We start from the raw sequence: 23,106 nt of genomic DNA on the forward strand, positions 1-23,106 counted from the left end.
AGAGTATTAATTTTTATTGTGAATATTGATAGGGTTGACCCGTCTCATAGATAAAGATTCGTGAGACCGTCTCACAAGAAACCTACTCACGTTTCATTCCTTACACCACCAGTCCTCTTATTTTATTTGTTTTTTTCTTTTCTTTTAAATTCATTATTTAAATTACATTTTAGTCCCTAACTATTTTTCATAATTATGAATTGACCCTCATTTAAATATAAATCAATTTTGTTACCCAAAATAAAAAAAAACAAACAATATACAAACACGCAAAGCGTACCAAAATACAAAACATACACATTTCGTTCCCCGCAATGCATGAATATGGATAGCTTCAAGAAAAGAAGAATGTCACAAAAATATAATCTCCATTTTTCAAATTTTTTATATTATATTTGAAATATTTCTCCCCTTCCTACCATCAAATCTCCATCTTTAAATTATCGATATAACCTGATTTGTTTGATTCATGATAAGAATTCGAACCGAACAAATATAATTAAGGATGATAATGGGCGAGTACGTCTTCCACATCTCCTTCTCGCCGGAATCCAAAAAATAATTAACTATTTTTAAACATTATTTAAATTTTAATTTCTAAATTAGTTATAATAATTAGATGAATATCAAGATTCATATAGATATTTTAAAAAAAAATTAACATTATGACAATATATGATAATGACATTACTAATTTCGTATCAAAACATATAAATTCTCAAATAAAATAGTCTAGCTTAAAAAAAACTTTAACATAATATTTTATCATACTTAAAAAAAGAGAAATATTTATTTTATATGGTCATTCAACTTGAGTAAAATAATTAGAAATTTTGGTTAAGTTTAGAATCAACCCAATAGTGATCGATTAAAAATCAATCANTTTTTTTTTTTTTTTTTTTTTTTTTTGGTTCGGTATGATTTTTGTCCACCCCTAAATTATTAATTTCCATGAAAATATGGGAAACCCGCATCATCCAACTGCCTTGGTCATATTTAATAATTATATTGGTCATTTTAATGGATATATAAAAATACTCTTTTCTCTTCCAATGAAATCTATTATAATAAGCTATTTTAGTAAATTTTAAAAATTATTCTTATAATCCTTATTATTCATCTGATTGCAGTTCCATAATTGTCGCTCCAATCCAGCACCAAATTCAATGCAATCAAATGCAATATTGCTCCGCTGTAATTTAAACATTTTTTTTATTTAAATTTCTTAAATGATTTAGTTTAATTGAATTATTTTATATTTCAATTAAATAATAAAAGTAATAATTTTTTTAATTTTTAATTTCAAATAAATATTAAATTAATTTTATTTAAAATTAATTTAAAGAAATATAGCGCTATATAAAATTACGAGAATATTATATTTTATTGCAAAAATACAGTAGTTAGAGATAATTTTTATATAGAACTAATGTAGCGAAGAATTCAGTTCACTTTGTTAGGTATCTTAGAAGTCGTTCAGGGTCAAATGTCCAAGGAGCTGAATCACCAGAAAAATATCAAAATTGCGCGTGCTAGCAAGCTAAAAAAGCGCTACTGGAAAAAGAGCTTCACATCCCCCTTCTTGCATGGGCTAATTCCTCTGGATCCTAACAAGAAATTAAGAACAAATGCACGTAATCAATGGCCACAATTTATATTATATAACGAAGTATTACTCATATTACTAGGAAAAGACTATTCAAGAGAATAGAACAGGAAAATGTAAGAAGTGGCAGAAATGTGGAAAATCAGTACTATTTAACCTGCATCGCATTGAGTTGATGACGGTAAAGGTGAAATCCATCTGTGGGAAGTACAATAGCAACTTCTTGAGAATCAAAGTATGAAGATTTTTTGGGCCACAACTCATTGACGTAGAGAACTACCTCAGATGCAAGAGTACTCTTTCCTGCACCAGGTAGGCCACACAGACCAATATCATGCCTGCAAGCTGTTGAAGCTTATTATTCCTACAGTTTAAAACAAGAATAACTTTTTAGATCAGGTGATTGGTCATTTCTTTTTAGAGAACTTTCAAGATCAGGTGATTGGGCTTAATTACTTAAGAACAAGGATTACTCTACATTGACATGTAAAAATATACATGCAATCGGTATTTACTGATACTGTTTTTCTTCGTTCATTGAATTGTGTGAAGTGCTTGTGAGCTCTTTCCCAGACAAGAGGGATTGGCTCAGTTCAAAAGAAGAAAAAAAGTGGGAAGATTCCATCATCAGATGCTCTCTGACATTGAATCAATGTCTTGCCAACATACAAAGGCAACAAAATATCAACTTGTTTGAGGTAGTAAAACATGGCATACGCTGAGTCTACGACTGGAACTTCCTTCAGATGACAATGTCAAACCTGGTAAAATCAATTTTTTAACAAAAACAACTGTAAAGGGCTTCAAGAAATGCAATTTTTTTTAAAATCTATCGTTTCTAATTTAACACAAAAATAGGTGCATGTCACTGTATATTTGATTTATAATTTGAATGGCATATAGAAACTGAAAAAAAAAAACCTGCAGATTATTTTTATTCCAAGTTAAAATTCCAGTATGAACCACTAAAGGCCTCAAGTCTCTCGCCATAGGAGACAACCGAACCTGATTCCAATTGGGAAACCAGGCCTTTTTCAGTACAAATCAAATATTGCATGGGGCTGGCTCACCCAACCAATCCAAGTACAAAGTTATTTAATTACGTGCTTCATTCAATACAGAAATGTTGTCACATTTTCTTTGATTTTAGTTAAAAAGTAGCATTTTGGAAAATTATAATATTGTACACATATGTTTTGACTTTTGCCAAGGAAACCCGTACACACACTTTTTATATCTCTAAACTCCTCCTAATGCTTATACAAGTTTAAATACGCGATTTTTTATTTTTTTATTTATTTTTGTATTTTGATCTGTTAATCAAATATGTGACTAAAATACGAGAATTACACAACATATGCAGACGAAAGTACAGAATCAGAAGCGGCCAATCGTCAGTCACTCGAATAAGAGTATCACAAGGTAACAAATTGTTTATGCGAAGAAAAACATGCAATTTAACTCTGGAAAATAGCCTATAGCTAGAGTCAAGACCTGAGCCATTTAATTACGTCTTTTTTAATTATCTAAATTTTGGTATTCACACCATCAACAATATATTTATATAATTATTATTAAATTTTTAATATTTTGTATCAAAATTAATTTATCTTTTTATAACATTAATACTTGAAAAATTATATAAGATTTAATAAAAATTTAAAAAACAAATAATTTTTGTTGATGGTGGCGAATTTCCTTGTTATCACTCAAAATATGATCCCATTTTGGTTTTTAACTTAATTCTTGTTTGGGTTTATTTGAATTTGGCTCGAAAGCCATTTATTGATATATATATGATGGAAATGCTCCATCATCATTTGCATTTCATTGTGCTCGACAGCTTGCATGGGTAGGTAATTGGTTGACAAGAAGAGGGAAATTCGCCTTCATCATTTGCGTTTCAGACGGTCGATGTGCATCCACATGGTTTTCACATGGCCTCCCCATGGAACCCACTTAATTGCCAAAAAAATTAACTTTTTTTTTTTATTTTTGATAACTTTTATTTTTAGTCCTGTAATCCGTATTTTTTCACTTTTGGTTCTATTTTGACTGAGTCCATCGTGTTTGTCGGTAAAAAAAAAACCAAAAATAAAAGAAGAAACATAAAAACATAAAAAGATTCTCACGAATCTTTATCTGTGAGACGTGTCAATCATATCGATATTCACAATAAAAAGTAATACTCTTAGCATAAAAAATAATATTTTTTCATAGATGACCCAAATAAGATATCCGTCTCACAAAATACGACCCGTGAGACTGTCTCACACAAGTTTTTGTCATATAGAGTAGGTCTTTCATTATATGGTCTCACGAAAAGATCCGTGAGACGGATCACTCATGTCCATATTTACAATAAAAATTAATATATTTGACATAAAAAGTAATACTTTTTCGTAGATGACCCATATAGAATATATGTTTCACAAAATTGACCCGTGAGACCGTTTCACAAGAGTTTTTGTGTTGAGTTTTTACCTTGTCATGTATGCTATTATCCCCAAAATAAACTTTTCATGATTTAAATTTCATGTATAACATAAAAATCATTAATTTAATTATTCCAAAATTTAATCTTTTCTTTCTAAATTATTCTCACCTTCTTCTTTTTTTTTTAAAGAAGGTATTCTCACTTTTTTAGTGAAATATAGGATTAATTATTATTAAAAAACAATGATTAAATTTATTTCTTCTAAGTTTATTATTATTCATATGATTGAACTATAGAGATGAGGAATGGCACGTGTTAACAATCCATTTGAGGGCATGACTATGATTGTTAACAATCCAAATTATAATATATAATATTAAGCGTCACTCTTACATTCACCAACATCACACATACAAACACCTAACAAAAAACAAAAAACAAAAAACAAAAAACCCTAATCCTATAATTTAACCATATATTCATTCTTTTGTAACAAATATATGTTAAAAAAAAGGTGGCAAAAATTAATCATTTTTTTTAAAAAAAACTATGTATAATATATGTAACATTGCATTTCTCGTCTTATATGTTTGATTATTTGCACCTTTGATCTCCTAAATTGTCAAAATTGAGTTTAGCTTGATAATAAATTTAATCATTTTTCATTGAGAATGATGATGTGATAATATGCACATGAGTGTCATGCATGTTAATGTCAGGTTACCACCACGTTGAGAAAAAAAACCAAAATCACAAAATTAAAAATAAGAGCGGATTAAAATTGAAATTTGACAACATAAATGATCATAATCACAAAGAGATAAATATACATTAATTTCCCCTATATTATATGTGAATATATTTTTTTCCAATTTTAGGGCATGTACCTCCTCAGTTATTTGCTCTCACTACAAACTAGGTCTATTTCTACATGGTATTGGATTATGACGTATATAGATGCATATTATCGGTTTTCATAAATTGATTGAAGGAAAACAAACTCAACTTGTAAGGAGAACTAGCGATCTCTTGAAGACAAAAAGATGCAAAATCTATCGCAATGAGTTCATAACTTATTAGATCGAGTTTTTCATCCATGAAATGAATAAAAATTTAGTTATTGACATCAAAATATTCCGAAGAAAAATCGATCCAAGATTTCAAATACTTGGAAAGAAAATAGAAAAAAATCCAAAATAAACGAATAGTAAAAATTTAAAATATGACGACTAGTGTATCACACAACTTTTGTGAGACGATATCACGAGTCAATTTTGTGAGACAGACACCTATGAAAAAATATTATTTTTTATGTCAAGAGTATTACTTATTCTTGTAAATATAAGCAGAGTTGACACGCATCATAAATAAAGATCCGTGAGACTATTTCATAAGAGACCTATATTTAATTTATTCAAATGTTTCTATATTCATTATTTTTCTAAATCATGAACCATTTTTTTTTTCTAGCGTAGCTTTCTAAGAGTCAAAAACCCATGGAAGATATAACTTAAAGGGCATTTAACTTGAAAGATAAATGCCAATTCTGGCATGTCTTGGACTCTTGATATTCTTCTCCAATTCAGGTAAAATACATTCTTTAATCATTTCATATTTAGGGGCTACGTCTCTTACTTGATCCTTAAAATCAATTTCTTGCAATTATTTTGTCAATTCAAAGTAAATATAAAACCTAGTGTTTCATATATATAAGAAAGGTACATGTACGTATTGGTGAAAAAAAGATCGAAAAGTTGTAATCAAAGGACTTATAATCCATCTATCTATTTCTATGGTATTTGTTAAATTTAAGATTCTTGAAATTTAAATTTGATTTCCAGCGTTAGATCAGTGCCATGTTATGCACTCAATGTTAATAGCACAGATGATCAAAATCGCAAAAAAATCAAAATTTTATATAAAAAAACCCATTTGTTTCTTTTTTCAAAATATGCACTTAATAATTAATATATATGGATTAATTAAAAAAAACACACTCAGAGAGATTTGTTGTCACTATTGTTAAATATGAAATAGAATAATATCGTCAAACCATAGCGAAATTGTAGTCACCATATGTGTGTAACGTACGTGACTTGGACATCTTTTTATATTTTCGGAGCCTACCAATGTCCCCATTCATGTTAAGACACACTATTAGGGATACCTAATTATTGTCATTATTATGATATATATATAATGGAGACAAATAAATATCTTTCCTTTTCATATTCTCCAATTTATTTTCATGAAATTTCTGTAACAATAACATACACCTAAGTCCCCATGATCATGCATGCACGATACTCCATCATTAAATGAATTTTTTTACTTTGTTGATTACAAGGTATAATGAAAAATTGTTGAAAGTCATTAATCAAGACAAAATCAAGAAATTTTAAAATATATTTTATTTTTTTGAAAATTATAAGTTCCTTGATTAATATCCCAAAATCCATGTAATCACCCTACATACAAGTCTCTCCTTCTTTCTTTTTTAACTTGTGTTTCAATCTGCAGCTTAATGTATTGAATTTATATTGAATGGAAAATTAAATAGGTCATGTAGTAGGCTTTTACACACATACACATATTTATATAAAATGAGTTTCAAATGACCTTTAACTTTCTGAAAGTTCAAATGACATTTGATATTTCTAAATGGTCTGATAAATTTTACTTTTTTGAAATGTTAAATAACTTTTGATTTTCTGAAAGGTCAAGTAAATTTTTTTGGAAGGTTAAATAATATTTAATTTTCCAAAAAGTCAAATAACATTTGACATTCTGATAGGTCAACATTTTCTTATATACATATCTTCCTCATTTTCAATGAATAACTTGAAAGAATTTTCTCTCTAAACTTTCTTCCTATCTTGAATTTTGTCATTGATATTTCTTCTAAATCGTGATAAAGTTCAGATTATGTTCAGTTCGTCTGTGCCAGACTTTTTGCTAAGTTGTTACAGGTATCACCGTTGTATCATGGAAAACAATCCTCCATGGTGAACCTTGGAGCTCTGTAGGAGAGAACCAATATGTTTTAAGAAAACTGTAACATAATACAGGCCTCAGTTTGGTTTCGTTTTCTTCTAACTTTATCTCTATAAGATCGATATGCATTGGTTCAAATATTATACGAAGTCTAATTTATTTTATTATTTATAATTGTATTGCAATTTATAATTGTAATACAAGTTCATCCATAATCAATTTTTTGAATATTATCCCCGTTTCCCCCAACAATCTTAACATATTTGATTTTCGCAATATTCATTACGTGGTTTGTGTTTCAGATATGGCTAGCAGTTCGAATGACTTGAATGGGCCAAAGGTCATTCCCTTTAATTCTAAGGTCAGTGCTTCTACTGCTGCGATGCCAGTGAACCATACATGCTGATAAATTAGTGAAATTCGATGGGTCGAATTTCAAGAGGTGACATCAGAAGATGTTCTTCTATCTTATTACCTTGAACTTGGCAAGGTTTTTTGACTGATTGAAAAACTGCCTCCGGCTTGTAAAGATTTTAAGAATTATCTGAACATAAACAAAAAGAGATGAATGTGGAAAAACTAATTGCAGGCTCCGCATTGAAGAAAAAACAAGGTATCTGATATGAGGTTTTTCAATCCTTCTATGGCTATAACCAACATCTCGAGCATGGAAATAACTCGAAAGTCAAGAAATTGATTGGGTTATATGGTATCGGTGTCAAGTTGGGACCCAATAAAATTGCTATCAAGAAAAAATTTCCAAGAAAATGCTTCATTAACTGTGGTGGTCCGGGTCACACGGCTTTTGAATGCAAGAAACCGAAGAAAAATAAAGAGATAAATATGGTGTACACCAAGTCTCAGGAGTTCTCTAATATGAATCTATGTGCTATTATTTCTGAATTGAACTTGTGGGTTCAAACCCACGAGAGTGGTGGATTGTGTACATGGGAAACTCTACTACATCTGATATAAATGGTCAAGAAAAAGTGATCTTGAAATGACTTTTGGAAAAGAACTAGCTCTAAAAAAATGTGTTGTATGTGACAGAAATTCAAAAGATTAATATGGTGTCCGGTTTGCTTTTGAATAAGCACGACTTTCGTATTGTTTTTTTACTCAGAATTTTTTTTGGGTCAAAATGTGAAATTCTTGTTGGAAATGGTTTTTTATATGTTATTGATGATTTTTTAAGCTCAATGCAATGACAATTAAGTCGAAATTAAATAAAGTGGCTGCTTCTGCTTATTTGTTTGAGTCTTCCAATTTGTGGCATGATAAACTAGGACATGTTTGAAACAGTTCCTTGATTAATTAACTTGAAAAACATACCCACATTTCATATTGATAAAAAAAACACAATGCGAAACTTGCGTTGAAGTAAAATTAACAAGATCGTCTTTCCAAACTATTGAAAGAAATGATGAACCCCCCTTGATTTAATTCAATAAGAGATTTACGATTTAAAAAGAGTGCAAACACATAGTGAAAGTAAATATTTATTAATTTTATTGAGTATAACACAAAATTTGGTTATATGTATCTTCTTAAAAGTAAATATGAACTCCTAGAAAAGTTTGTACTTTACAAAAGTAAAATTGAAAATCAAATTAACTAACAAATTAAGGTGCTAAGAAGTGATCGTAGAGGTGAATATAAATAACAATTTGCTGAGTTTTGTGCTCAACATTAAATCATACACGAAAGAACTGCACCTTATTATCCTTATCAAAATGATATAGCAAAAAAAAAAAGAATTGTTCTTTGAAAAAAATGATGAGTTCATTGTTGTTGAGTTATAATTTACCAAAGAACATGTGGGGCAAAACTATTTTAATAGCTAATTTCTTTTTAAATAAGATGTCTCGAAAGAAACAAGATAAAATTCCAATACGTAGTTCTCGAAATAAAATTCCAAAGTTGCAGTACCTATTCAAAAGAAGGTAAAAATAGGACCAAAAGTTGTTGATTCACTACAAGAAAAATCAACATAAAAAACACAGCTACGACAAAGGTTTTTACTAAAACCGTTGTCGTATGCTTTTTGACAACGGTTTTAATGAAAACCGTTGTCGTAGGTGTGTTTTTTAAACAAAAGAAAACGGTTTTATAAAAACCGTTGTCTTTTGGGTGTCAAAGACAACGGTTTTTAGGGTCAATGACAACGGTTTTGTAAAACCGTTGTCTGTTGAGCGCTTTTTAGGGTAAAAGACAACGGTTTATAGAAACGTTGTCTATTAGCGTGTTTTTTTTTTCAATTTACAACGGTTTTCTTAAACTGTTGTGGAAAAGGTGATGTAAAACGTAGCAAAATCGTCGCTATAGTTAGCGACGGTTTTATGTAAACCGTTGCGAATTTAAAAATAGTGACGGTTTGGCCTACAACCGTCGCTATATATAGCGACGGTATAATATCTGTCGCTATATTTAGCGACAGTTTTAAATAAATCCGTCGCATATTTTTACTTAGCGACGGTTGTTATTACACCGTCGCTAATTTTCGCGACGGTGTTAGCATAACCGTCACTAAAATTAGCGACGGTTGAAAAAACACTGTCGCAAATTATAAATCGCCGACGGGCCATTAATAAACCATCGCTATTAACGACGGTTTAACCAAAACCTGTCGTAACTCTTCTATAAATACCCACTCACTCTGTCCATTTTAAAACACACAACTTCACAAAACTTAAAATTTTTCTTACATAATTTCAGTTTCGGTAATTTTAAAAAATTGTTCCAAGTTTTTGAAATCCCCGCTTATTTATGTAAATTTTTTCGTTTTAGTTTTTGTTAAATTTTTAAGTTTTAGATAAGATCTTAGTCTATTCAAATTACAAGTTTTTTTAGAATTATTAAATTGTTAAAAGTAATTTTTTTTTATTTTACTGAAAATATTAGCGACGGAAATCATGAATGAACTGTCGCTAAATTTAGCGACGGAATGCATTGCCTAACCGTCGCTAATGTTAGCGACGGTATTAAAAATCGTCGCTAACTAGCGATGGTTTAACAAAAATCCGTCGCAATATTTATGTGCGACGATTTGTTAAAAACCGTGCAAATTGTAGCTTCAACAACGGATAAAAATCGTTGTCACCCTTTAACCACATGAGCTTTAACAACAGTTTTAAAAGACCTACAACAACGGAGAAAAATCGTTGTCGTAGGCCTTTTTTCTTGTAGTGATTGCATTTTCAATGGATACGCACAAAACAGTAGTTTTTATCATTTCCTTTTGTATGACTCTCAAATACTTGATATTTACAAGAATACGATAATAGAATCAAGAAATGCCTCGTTTTTGAACACGTGTTTCTATAAAAATCAAAGGAAGAATCAAGTTCTTCTAAAAAATCATATGAGACAATGGAAAAAAACAAGAGATTCGTGATGAGGCCAGTTGAACCCAAACATAACAAGAGAGCTAGGGTGGAAAAATCCTTTGATCTGGATTTTGTTACTTTCATGTTAGAAAGTGAACCTCAAAACTTTAAAGAGGCTGTAAATTCATTTGAGGAATCTCAATAGAAAGAAACAATTAATTATGAAATTAAATCCATTTTGCAAAAACATACATGAGAATTAGTGGATCTTCCTCCAGGAAGCCAACCACTAGGTTACAAATAGATTTTTAAACAGAAAATGAAATCAGATGGAATAATATATAGGTATAAAGCTAGATTGATAACCAAGGGTCATCGTCAACACGAAGGACTTGACTATTTTGACACTTATTCTCCCTTAACGAGAATTACATCAATTCGAGTGATACTTGCAATTACCGCGTTGAGGAATCTCGAAGTACACCAAATGAATATAAAAATAGTTTTTCTAAATGTATATTTAGAAGAGGAAATTTATATGAAACAACTCGAAGGATTTTCTGTGTCTGGGCTGAAAATAAGGTTTGTAAACTTATGAAGTCTTTATATGGCTTAAAACAAGCAGAAAAAATGTCACGAGAAATTTGATAAATTCATTATAGACAATGAATTTAAGGTCAATAGTGTGACAAATGTGTATACGTTAAAGAACTTAAAACAACTGTTATTTTACATTTTTTACGTACATGACATGCTTATCATTGGGAGAAATGATAAAATGATTAAATTCACAAAAAAGTTATAGAACTCAAGATTTGATATGAAATATATGTAATTAGCTGATGTGATTTTCGGAATTAAAATCCACAAAACCTCATAAGGCTTCTTCTATGCCATAGTAATTATATTTGACAAAATTCTTAAAAAATTCAACAAGGATAATTCTGCATTGGCTAGAACTCCGATATATACGAGTCAACATCTATCAAAGGATCGAAGTGAAAGTGTGACTCAATTAGAATACTCTCGCATAATTAGAAGTCTAATTTACTTAATGAGTTGTACAAGACTAGACATCGAGTTGGTTAAAGGTTAAGAAAAAGTTACTTGACCTTTCATAAACCAAAAGTTATATATATATATATATATATATATATACATATCATCCTCATTTTCAAATGAATAACTTGAAATAACTTTCTCTCTGAACTCTCTTCTTCTCTCGACTTATGTCACTGCTATTTCTCCCAAATCATGATAAAGTTCATGTACTGTTCAGTTTGTTTGTATCAAACTTTGTGCTATTTTGTGGCATGTATCACCGGTGTATCCTGTGAAACAGTCGTCCACAGTGAACCTTAGAGTAACGTAGGAGGGAACATATATTTTTTAAAGAAACTGTAACATATTATATACCTCAATTTGATTTCGTTTTCTTTTAACTTTATCTATGAAGGATCAATATGCATTGGTTCTCATATTATATGTAGTCTACTTTATTTTATTATTACTTATATCGCAATTGACAATTATAACATCAGTTTATCCATAATCATTATTTTGAATATTATCCCTATTTTCCCCAACAATTTATGATTATCTAAATCAATTCTTCCATATAAAAAAAATTTCAAAATATTGAAATTGGTTATTTATATATGGGTATTTTAGGAAGACTCTTATAAAATTAAAACTCACAAAGAGACCAAGATTGTTATTATATGGGAAAATAAACTTTGTGACTTGAATGTAGAAACTCCAAATAAGGTTGGTTAATTCACTTGTCAACCTAGCTACCTATAGCTGTCTCAATCCTCATAATATGGATCATGACTCCCTATAAATAAAACCCATATTTTCCCATCTTTCATCTAAAACTCATTATTTCCCCCAAGAAAATTCGATATGAGATAAAAGAATCATTCAATATTCAACTCGGAATTTAAATTTCGAAAAAAATGGGTTTAAGAGACATAGAGGCCACACTTCCACCAGGATTTAGGTTTTATCCGAGTGACGAAGACTTAGTTTGCCATTATCTTTACAAAAAGATTGGTAAATGTGAAGAAGGGGAAGATGCCGAAGATACAACTTTGCTTGAAGTCAATCTCCATACATGTGAGCCATGGCAGCTTCCTGGTATGTACGTAGCTTCTTAGGACATGATTAATAATTTTTTAGCAGCAATATTAAAAAATATTCATATATTTTTTGATCACGAGATTTCGTCCCTTTGCCTCCTCCACAGCATTAAAAGTCTAAAATTTTGTTATGGAATTTTAATTTTCTCATTATAATACATGAGATCTAATTTACATACAGAGATATATAATCACATGCATACACATATTTAATCCAAGTATTGAGAAGATCAGCCAGATAACAGTTGTGGTGTATACATGTTGATCAACTTATTGGTTTTCCTATATAGATGAGGCAAAGTTAAACAGGAAAGAATGGTATTTCTTCAGCTTCCGTGATTGCAAATACGCCACCGGTTTCCGGGCCAACCGGGCGACCACCTCAGGCTACTGGAAAGCAACCGGAAAAGATCGGCCGGTATTCGATCCCAAAACTCTGGCCATGGTAGGGATGAGGAAGACATTAGTTTTTTACAAGAATAGAGCTCCTAACGGAATCAAAACTGGATGGATCATGCACGAATTTCGTCTCGAAAACCCTGAATTACCTCCTAAGGTAAGCCTCTCATAATCTAGATAAAATTTTAAAATATCATTTTATGTAAGCTCTAAATTTTTCCCATTTTATGCCATGTCAACTTATTACTTGCGGTCATAATTTTAAAAAAAAAACATATTAAATGCCGTCTCTCTCTTTTTTTTTTTTATATATAATATATATAGTTTTATTCTACGCGTATTCAGATATATTGATATATGTTTTGGTTATCGTATTTTAGGGAAGAGAGAATTATTTTTCTAGTCTTGTAACTTACAAGTTTTTCATTTTTTTGTCACGTGCATGTAAGTCAATTTACGATTTAGTCATTTTTATCGGAGTGTTGATGATGATTATACGTACTTATAATAATCAAATGATTAATTTAATCCATACTGATCTTATATATCCTTCTCTTATACAAGTATATAATTGCTTATTTAAGCCCATGTGGATGTGTACATACATATGAAAAAAGGATATAAGTTTACTAGTTTATCGAATCAAACTTAAAAGGCCCATAATTGATATATCAACTTGCATTTAATTTATTTCAAATTTCTCTCTAATTTTTCTAATAATAGTGGTGATTAATATATACTTTTGAATATTATTGGCAGGAAGACTGGGTGCTATGCAGAGTGTTTTACAAATCCAAAGGTGAAAATTCCCACATATTTCATGGTACGGCTTCCAATTATAACATCGAACAACAAAAGCATGAAATTATCGACGCAAGAAGCTCATCTGAAAGACCATCAGGCCAGAATCCAACCACTTACCCCGAATCGTCGTCTCTGCTCGGCTCACCCGGTCCCCTTAAGCTATCTATGAATATCAGTGAAGATCAAGTACCATATACTAGTGCTGGTAAAATTCTTGAAGCTAAAATTAGCGATGAGGATTATGGATTCTTGTTTGACATGGATCTTGGCTACTATATATTCAATGGGTGAAATATTGTAAATATTATTATTTTTTGAAATTTTTTTAAAAAATTTCAAAAAGTAATACGTTTGAAATTGTGAAAATATATACGAAAGAATGCTGTTGTATGTGATTATTGTAAGGTAATAAATAGGCTTGAGCAATTGTTTCATGTAATGTCTCAATAATGAGATACAAACCCTAAGAAATGTTGGTTTTGGTGTTAGGGTTATCGATAATATATGGTTCTCTTTGGCAATGTATATTGTTATTTTTATCTACCATCTTTATATATATGTGTGTATGCACGCGTATGTATACACACATNATATGGATTTTATATTCGAATTAGGTTAAATAATAAAATATAGAGTAAGTCTCCTATGAGATGATCTCATGGATCTATAACCGTAGACAGATTTATCTGATCCATATATAGAGTAAAAATTAATATTTTTGACATAAAAAATGATACTTTTTCATACATCGTGTCGGGTAAGAATCAATCTCATAATATTTACTCTTGAGACAGTCTCATAGAAGTTTTTATGTAGAATATATAATTGCGAATTTCACATCCTTTAAATTCTAGCTATAAGATCATCCAAAATGAAAAGCAATCAATCTTTTTCAATTTAGAAAATATATCACTTCAAGCCAAAATTTTTAGCAAACTTTGATTCCACGGCTTTCACTAACTTTTCATTTAATTTGGCATGAGATTGATTAAGATATTGACTCATTGTTTATCAAAGGAATTATATTACTCTAGTAATTTATTGCTTCTTCCTTTTACTCTTTCTGAATTAGAAGATTAATTATATATTACGCTTTTAATTCACGAGGTTTATCAAGGAAATCCCTCAACATTATTGTCATTAAATTGGTAGCCAACCAAATAATCTAGTAATCTCTAAGATAAGAAGGAACTAATTCGTGAATCGTGTTTTCAACAAAAAAAAAAAGGGTTTTTACAGTTCTGAAAATAAAAAACAAAAAGTAAGAAGAAAATGTAAAAAAAAATAGTTATTTGTTAGGGCATAATTTTAAATATTATATGTACATAATGAAATTTGCTAACAAAAAATTCCTCTGGTATTCCCGATGTCAAATATTAATAATTAGAAGTAAAATGTAATACTGAATTCGATTACTTAAATTATTGATTACAGTGAGATTAAATATCATATATTTCATAATCAAATATCTCACGAACCAAATATTTATGAGTTTCACTTTCACTTTAATAATATCTTATTTTTTTGGTTAAATAAAATCATTTATATTTTTCTAATAAATTTATTTATATTTTTTATTAATTTTATCTATAATTTAATATTATATTTTTATTCAAAAATAAAATTCACTTCTATTTAGTAGCGGCTACAAATCGATAAAATAATCATTGATTTTTTTTTTATCCATCCCTATGATTTTTTTGGTATAAAGGTGGGTGTACAAGATTGAGAGGTGTTAAGTTTAGGTTGTATAAAATGAGATATTTATGTAAAAAAAATAGTATTTTTTAAAAATTATACAATGACTAAATTAACCATTTCCAAATGGTCAAAAATTTAACCGTTTAGAAATAACATAATTTCATATACAAATTAAAACATAATTAATTATTAAAAAAAAAAAACAAAACAAAACAAAATAATTGTGAGTGTATACCAGCTGGTGTAGTTGCACCACGCCGTGTGTTGCATAGTTTTCCGATCTGATCATCCGGTTGAATTGATCCAACTATTAGATTCAGCATAGTTTTCTGATCTAATCATCCGGTTGGTTTATTTCAACCTGCTGCCTGCACGGGCAATGAACGGCCCGGATCACTCCACATGAGTGATCCGGGCCCACCTCCATGTAAAAAAAAAAAATTGACTCGGAAAAATCCGAGCCATTGGATCGACCCCTGCGGCGGTCGACTTAACCCATCCGATTGAACTGATCCAACTATTAGGTTTTACTGTTTTTTAATAAAAATCGTTCGAACATATGTCCGGTTATGAAAAAATTGGATACAATATCATTTTCTGATTTACTTGTGCGAGATTAAGATTACTCTTTAAATACTACACCTGCGTACAATAGGCGGAACTTCACTAGATTTCCTAAATAATTTTCAACGAAAAAACAAAGAAATTAAAAAGGTGGCCTAACACATACTTTTTATTCTAGAAATTAATCAAATGTTGGTATCTTCTCGTTTTCACCTTTTTTTGACTGAAGCAAGCGACCCGTAGAGGTCATTTCTATACAAGAAACGAAAATTGTGAATTTGCAAATCGATCTTCACTAAAATCCACCATGTTCAACAAAATCAATCATACATTCAAAATTTGCAGATGGTGATGGTTTATGGTGATGGTTTACAAGGTATACGTGGTTCAGCTTTCAATTTTCCTTTTCTTCTTTGATTTTCTTTCTTCCGAATGCTCTATGGAACCTGTCGATGTAACAAACCTGTTTCCCTTACCTGAATCCTGAGTGGTAGTACTCTTGGTTCTACTACTCGGAGTGGTGGTAACTTGACCACTCATCGTATGAGGATTTTTCGGTTTAATACTACGAGTTGGAGTAGCCAAGGGGCGACCTGACAAGGTTGACGTAGCCGTGGAAGACCTTTGAGACTGGCTCGATTTGAGAGTATTTCGTTTTTTCAACTCATCAAGCTCTGGGTAATGGATCAGAGAAACCCATCTGGAAATCTTCCCGGCTGTTGCATACAAGCAGCAATTCACATGGAGTAATTCTCTAAAGAACAATATACATTTCACTATGATCTCACTTTACAAATCACAATATATGATTAAGAATAATATTGCAAGTACACGAGATGACACAATTTGATATATCATTGCATGAATATCTCTGAGCCCGTATATAGTTCCATGCGGACAAAATTTCTCTGAAAACTTAAAATACAAACTAAGACTAATTTCAACCAGGAGCATTATTAGGAAAGCAGAGGAAAGCATGCTCAATGATTATGCTTAACCATGTCATTAGACTCATTACCACGAGATGTTGCTCAATAGAGTTGAAACAAGCAGATCAGTTCAAAAACATGACGTAGATCATTAAATCCTTCAGGAGAAAAATAACAAAACACTAGACAAGGGAGAAGCCAAAGGCCAGAAAAACATTTTCACTGTTGACCCAAATATAAATTACTTTCGCTTTCATTTTCAAGAAACACTGCTTAAGAGGTGCTTTGGCAGTCAAACTAACCTAAAAGCTATACACTTGTGTCGGATTACTCTTTAAATGCTATAAAATTATGGGATCATGTAATTTTGCAGAGAAAAGATAAGATATTCTTAGATTAGAGTTAACCACATCTCCTTCCTTTAGCTCAAAGTTTGATGAGCTCCGGTCCCTGAACAAATACTTAACTACTATCACTATGTTCTACATGTACAGAGAAAGGCAAAACCAGAACTAGCAATTCATGTCCAATAATAGGAACCAAGCCTTAATGAATATTAGCAAATGGGCAGTAGAAATAAAACCAACTGCAATGACAGTAAAAATATAAATGCTTGCCTATTTTTGCTTCCTCTGTTGAAGATAAGAAAACTATAGGTTCTGGACCTTGGGCTTTCAGACTAACTACGTCATACGATTTTCCTGACACGATAAATCCATGTGTAAAGCCTTTAATAGACATATCCAACAGAATGAACACCACCAAGGACAATAGAGTTGTAACAAGATTACCAGATGAGCACTCGGAACTCCCTAGATGACCATCGCCATTGAGTTTCAAAGACACTTCTTTCCCATCAAAATCAGGAGACTGAAATCAATAAAAAGTTAATCAAATTACATATGAGTCACACCACTATGGAAGCAATCGATAATCAAGATTCTAGCAAAAAAGCTTCAGCCTGTAGTTCATTTGGTGTCTGAATCACAGACACAAACAAAGAAAATTATTAAGGAAAGCTTTTCTCGTGTTTGATGCAAAGGAGAAGACAAGACACGAAGGAAAAAAATTTAATCCTGCTAAGCTTCAAATCTATACCCTCCATTTCAAATATGGATGCATGAATACATGAAATCATACTTGATTAATAGGCCACTGAATAAGCCAGAGTTCAGTCGAGTCCGTTATTTTGAGATCAACAAGCAGATCCTTCTTATCCTCCACAAACTCTTTCGGGGGCTGGTAATCATTCTCAGCGGACACATCCATTGCCTCTAAAAATTAATGCAAATCAGAGGTTGTAAATAGAACGTTTGTCAAATAGAATCAAGAAAATATAAAAGAAAATACTTAAGCAAAATATCAACAAATTGCTGATAGGAAAACAGCACACAGGCGTTCATGATCACAAATATAAACTTCATATCAACACGTAAAGCACCCGAGACTTAAAAAAAAAAACCCATTTTCTAGGGATACAACCAAAACAGGAAACTCTTTATCCCCAATTCAAAAAGAATAGCCACAATGTAAGAAAAAAATGAAATCTTTCTAACTTAAAAAATGAAATCTTTCTAACTTAAAATACAAATAAACAGAGCAACACACGAGCAAGCATAAGAATATAAGCAATTTACAAACAGTTTATCTGACTTGTGTTCTCAGAAGAATTGCAGATAGGAATAATATTTTTGCATTCAGAAAGTTTAAGCCTTTTAATAGTAAAGATTATAACAAAAGAACAGAAGGAAAAATCGCATTACTCGAGGATCGGACTATCGGAGTGCAGCTATGAACAGGCGACCGCAGCTGTCTCGAGCAGCGAAGGTAGGTTTTGAAATAAACGAGCCAGAGGGATTATTGGTTAATCGGTTTCGTATTTTATTTATAAAAAATAAATATATAAAAATTTGTTGGTGTTGTGAAAAAGTAAAAATTTACGGTAAAAAGTAAAAATCTCAAACTCTCAAAATTATCACACTACACACTTTATGATATTTTTCTTTCAACTCAATTGTGATTTTCTTCACAAATGAGAGATCTATTTATAGAAAATTTTTACAAATAATCCAAAAATAAAATACATCATTACCTACATCATCACACACTAATTTTCAATATTCAACACCTAATTTTACCTAATTTTCAACATTCAACATTCACATTTTCAACACAAATATTTTACACATTTTTAAATAATTTTTCAACACTCCCCCTTGTGATGATGATCATAATGATTGTATACATTACGTGTTTTTATACTGCCTCGTTAAAAACCTTACTAGGAAAAACCCATTGGGATAAAAACCATAGTAAGGGAAAAAGAGTGCAGTCACGTAAACTCCCCCTCATGTTGACACGAACAATTCTTCACAAATTTCGTAGATTGCGCATCCCAATATTATATATGTGCTTTCTGAATATTGTCGTAGGAAGTGCCTTTGTGAAGAGATCTGATGAGTTTTCACTTGATTGAATGTGACGAACATCAATACATTTATTCTTCTCAAGCTCCTTGGTGAATGCGAAGAACTTAGGAGGAATATGTTTAGTTCTGTCGCTTTTTATGTATCCTTCTTTCATTTGAGCAACACATGCAGCATTATCTTCATATAGTATCACAGGCTTCTCGTCGAATGATAATCCGCATGAGATTTGGATATGTTGAGTCATTGATTTTAACCACACACATTCACGGCTTGCTTCATGTAGTGCAATAATCTCGGCATGATTTGATGAAGTTGTTACAAGTGTTTGTTTCTGTGAACGCCAAGAAATTGCAGTGCCTCCACGAGTAAATACATATCCAGTTTGAGAACGTGCTTTGTGTGGATCAGATAAGTATCCAGCATCGGCATAACCAATTATACTTGGATTAGCATCTTTTGAATACAAAAGTCCCAAGTCTGTCGTTCCTCGTAGATAACGGAATATATGTTTAATTCCGTTCCAATGTCTCTTTGTTGGATATGTGCTAAATCTTGCCAATAAATTTACGGCAAAAGATATATCAGGCCTTGTACAATTTGTAAGATACATAAGGGCACCGATAGCACTTAGATATGGTACTTCTGGACCAATAATATCTTCATTATCTTCACATGGATGGAATGGATCCTTTTCTATGTTTAATGATCTAACAACCATTGGAGTACTTAAAGGATTTGATTTGTCCATATTAAAACGTTTAAGGATCTTTTCTGTATAATTTGTCTGGTGAACAAATATTCCACATTCTTTTTGTTCAATTTGTAAACCCAGACAATACTTGGTTTTTCCAAGATCCTTCATTTCAAATTCTTCTTTCAAGTATGACACAACTTCTTGAATTTCCTTATTCGTTCCAATGATGTTTAAATCATCAACATATACAGCAATAATTACGCATCCGGATGTTGTTTTCTTAATGAAAACACAAGGGCATATTGAATTATTTACATATCTCTTTTTCATCAAGTGATCACTTAGCCTATTATACCACATTCTGCCGGATTGCTTCAACCCATATAATGATCTTAGTAATTTCACAGAATAACATTCTCTGGGTTTTGAACTTTGTGCTTCAGCCATCTTAAATCCTTCAGGGATTTTCATATATATATATATTACTATCAAGTGATCCATATAAGTAGGCTGTAACAACATCCATAAAACGCATTTCTAAATTTTCAGATACTGTCAAGCTAATCAAATACCGAAACGTAATTGCATCCATCACAGGAGAATACGTTTCTTCATAATCAATTCCAGGCCTTTGAGAAAAACCTTGTGCAACAAGTCGAGCTTTATATCTTACTATTTCATTTTTCTCATTTCGCTTTCGAATAAAAACCCATTTGTATCCAACAGGTTTTACACCTTCAGGTGTAAGGACTATAGGTCCAAAAACATTACGTTTATTTAGCGAATCCAATTCAACCTGGATGGCATCTTTCCATTTTATCCAATCCTGCCGATTTTTACATTCACCAAAAGATTTTGGTTCATGATCTTCATTATCATTTATGATGTCGATTGCCACATTATAAGAAAATATATCATCAATTTCTTCTATATCTTTTCGGTTCCATATTTTTCCAGTATTAATATAATTGATAGAGATTTCATGATTCTCGTCAGTTTGTGGTTCTGACAAAACATTTTCATCATCATGTGTTTCTTCAGGAACATCATTCTCTATTTTGTGATCATTATGTGTTTCTTCAGGAACATCATTCTCTATTTTGTGATCATTGTGTTTCTCTATGAATTTTCTTTTTCGAGGATTTTTATCCTTGGAACCAACTGGCCTTCCACGCTTCAGGCGTTTAATGACATCATGACTATCTTCAATTTGTTTCTTCGGAATTTCAATTCGAGCAGGGGCATTTGCAGCATGTATATATGATTTAGTTACCCCTTTTGTGTCTGCAAATGCATCTGGTATTTGATTTGCTATTCTTTGCAAGTGCACAATTTGCTGTACATCTTTTTCACATTGTTTTGTTCTTGGATCCAGATGTAACAATGATGATACATACCATGTAATTTCTTTTTCGGTATGTTTCTGTTCTCCCCCTAACATTGGGAAGATTTCCTCATTAAAATGACAATCAGCAAAACGTGCTGTGAACACGTCGCCTGTCTGTGGTTCAAGATATCGAATGATCGATGGACTATCATAACCAATATAAATTCCAATCTTTCTTTGAGGTCCCATTTTCTTTCGTTGAGGTGGTGCAATAGGCACATACACCATACATCCAAAAATTCTCAGATGAGAAATGTCTGGTTCTTTACCAAATGCAAGCTGCAATGGGGAGTATTTATGATATGCACTTGGTCTGATGCGAATTAATGAAGCAGCATGTAAAATTGCATGTCCCCATATAGAAATAGGGAGCTTTGTTTTCATAATCATTGGTCTAGCAATCATTTGCAGACGTTTAATCAATGATTCAGCCAATCCATTTTGAGTATGTACATGAGCAACAGGATGCTCAACAATGATTCCCATAGACATACAATAATCATTGAAAGTCTGGGAAGTAAATTCACCAGCATTATCAAGTCTAATTTTCTTGATTGTATAATCGGGAAATTGATTCCTCAATTTTATTATTTGAGCAAGTAATCTTGCAAATGCAACATTTCGAGTTGACAATAAACATACATGTGACCATCTGCTGGAGGCATCAATCAATACCATAAAGTATCTGAATGGTCCACATGGTGGATGGATTGGTCCACAAATATCACCCTGAATACGTTCAAGAAACATTGGTGATTCAGTTTGGATTTTGGCTGGTGATGGTCTTATAATAAGTTTTCCAAGAGAACATGCTTTACATTGAAACTTATTATTCTGAAAGATCTTCTGGTCTTTCAATGGATGACCATGTGTATTTTCTATAATTCTTCGCATCATTGTTGAACCAGGATGTCCTAATCGATCATGCCAATTGGTTAATATTGAAGAATTATCAATTACCATGTTTGATTCAATGGGACGTATATGTGTATAATGCAATCCAGTAGGGAGCATTGGTAGTTTTTCAATCACATATTTCTTTCCTGATTTATATGTGGTAAGACACATATATTTCTCATTCCCTTCATTCATTGTTTGAGTATCATACCCATGGGAATATATATCATTAAAACTCAACAAATTTCTTTTCGATTGTGGTGAATATAAAGCATCATTGATCAAAAATTTTGTACCATTAGGTAACAAAAATTGTGCTTTACCACATCCTTTAATCAAGTCTACAGGACCTGATATTGTATTCACCGTTGTTTTTGTTGGTTTTAGTTCCAAGAAATATCTTTTATCTCGGAGGATAGTGTGCGTTGTACCACTATCGGGTATGCAAACTTCAGCTTTGCTCATAGCATTTTCCATATTTGAACTTCAAAAAATATGCAATGAAAAAAAATTAATGACAATACATATTTAAATATAACACATATCATAATTGTACAATAAAACATTATCATATAAATACATGAAAAATAAATTATTGTACATTTATATTCTACCACTATATTGTTCATTTTCAGAGAAATCATTGAGAAAATCTGCAGCATCAATATTGTTCATTTCTATCCCACCAACATATTGATCATTTCCAGAGAAATCATTCATAAAATCAGCAGCATCAAAATGAGTTGAATCACTCAAACGGTCACTTCGCTCAGTGAAGTTGGTCTCCTTTTCTTTCCC

General features: G+C 31.2%; 2 protein-coding genes and 1 long non-coding RNA gene across 5 annotated transcripts; 2 read left to right on the forward strand and 1 right to left on the reverse strand.

Moving 5' to 3' along the window:
* Positions 1–12,228: 12,228 nt before the first annotated feature.
* Positions 12,229–14,220, forward strand: LOC140960534 (protein CUP-SHAPED COTYLEDON 2-like). Its single transcript, XM_073418836.1, has 3 exons — positions 12,229–12,502; positions 12,795–13,060; positions 13,663–14,220. Exons 1-3 carry the CDS (start codon positions 12,322–12,324, stop codon positions 13,996–13,998), a joined length of 783 nt encoding a protein of 260 aa, XP_073274937.1. The 5' UTR covers positions 12,229–12,321; the 3' UTR covers positions 13,999–14,220.
* A 2,122-nt stretch (positions 14,221–16,342) lies between these two features.
* On the forward strand, positions 16,343–16,900 carry LOC140958620 (uncharacterized). The gene is made up of 2 exons (XR_012171813.1): positions 16,343–16,543; positions 16,574–16,900. It is a non-coding gene; the product is annotated as an uncharacterized lncRNA (long non-coding RNA).
* On the reverse strand, positions 16,360–18,796 carry LOC140958619 (mediator-associated protein 2-like). 3 transcript variants are annotated; one of them, XM_073416138.1, is made up of 5 exons: positions 18,665–18,796; positions 18,042–18,175; positions 17,693–17,771; positions 17,519–17,602; positions 16,360–16,688 (listed from the first exon to the last, which is right to left on the reverse strand). In XM_073416138.1, exons 2-5 carry the CDS (start codon positions 18,168–18,170, stop codon positions 16,360–16,362), a joined length of 621 nt encoding a protein of 206 aa, XP_073272239.1. In that variant the 5' UTR covers positions 18,171–18,175; positions 18,665–18,796. The 3 variants fall into 3 exon arrangements, with proteins under 3 accessions (XP_073272239.1, XP_073272240.1, XP_073272241.1); XM_073416139.1 differs by lacking the exon at positions 18,665–18,796 and adding an exon at positions 18,555–18,589; XM_073416140.1 differs by lacking the exon at positions 17,519–17,602.
* Positions 18,797–23,106: the final 4,310 nt, after the last annotated feature.

Source organism: Primulina huaijiensis, chromosome 15 (assembly GCF_012295235.1).
Source record: "Primulina huaijiensis isolate GDHJ02 chromosome 15, ASM1229523v2, whole genome shotgun sequence".
Taxonomy (NCBI): domain Eukaryota; kingdom Viridiplantae; phylum Streptophyta; class Magnoliopsida; order Lamiales; family Gesneriaceae; genus Primulina; species Primulina huaijiensis.

Bases quoted from the DNA above. Each gene is read 5' to 3' on its own strand.
- LOC140958619 (XM_073416138.1), bottom strand. From the start codon at position 18,170: ATGGATGTGTCCGCTGAGAATGATTACCAGCCCCCGAAAGAGTTTGTG. The intron at 17,772-18,041 runs GTATGATTTCAT...TATTGATTTCAG, and splicing joins TTCAGTGGCCTATTAATCAA to TCTCCTGATTTTGATGGGAA. The intron at 16,689-17,518 runs GCAAGCATTTAT...TGTATGCAACAG, and splicing joins AACAGAGGAAGCAAAAATAG to CCGGGAAGATTTCCAGATGG.
- LOC140960534 (XM_073418836.1), top strand. From the start codon at position 12,322: ATGGGTTTAAGAGACATAGAGGCCACACTTCCACCAGGATTTAGGTTT. The intron at 12,503-12,794 runs GTATGTACGTAG...TTTCCTATATAG, and splicing joins TGAGCCATGGCAGCTTCCTG to ATGAGGCAAAGTTAAACAGG. The intron at 13,061-13,662 runs GTAAGCCTCTCA...TATTATTGGCAG, and splicing joins ACCCTGAATTACCTCCTAAG to GAAGACTGGGTGCTATGCAG.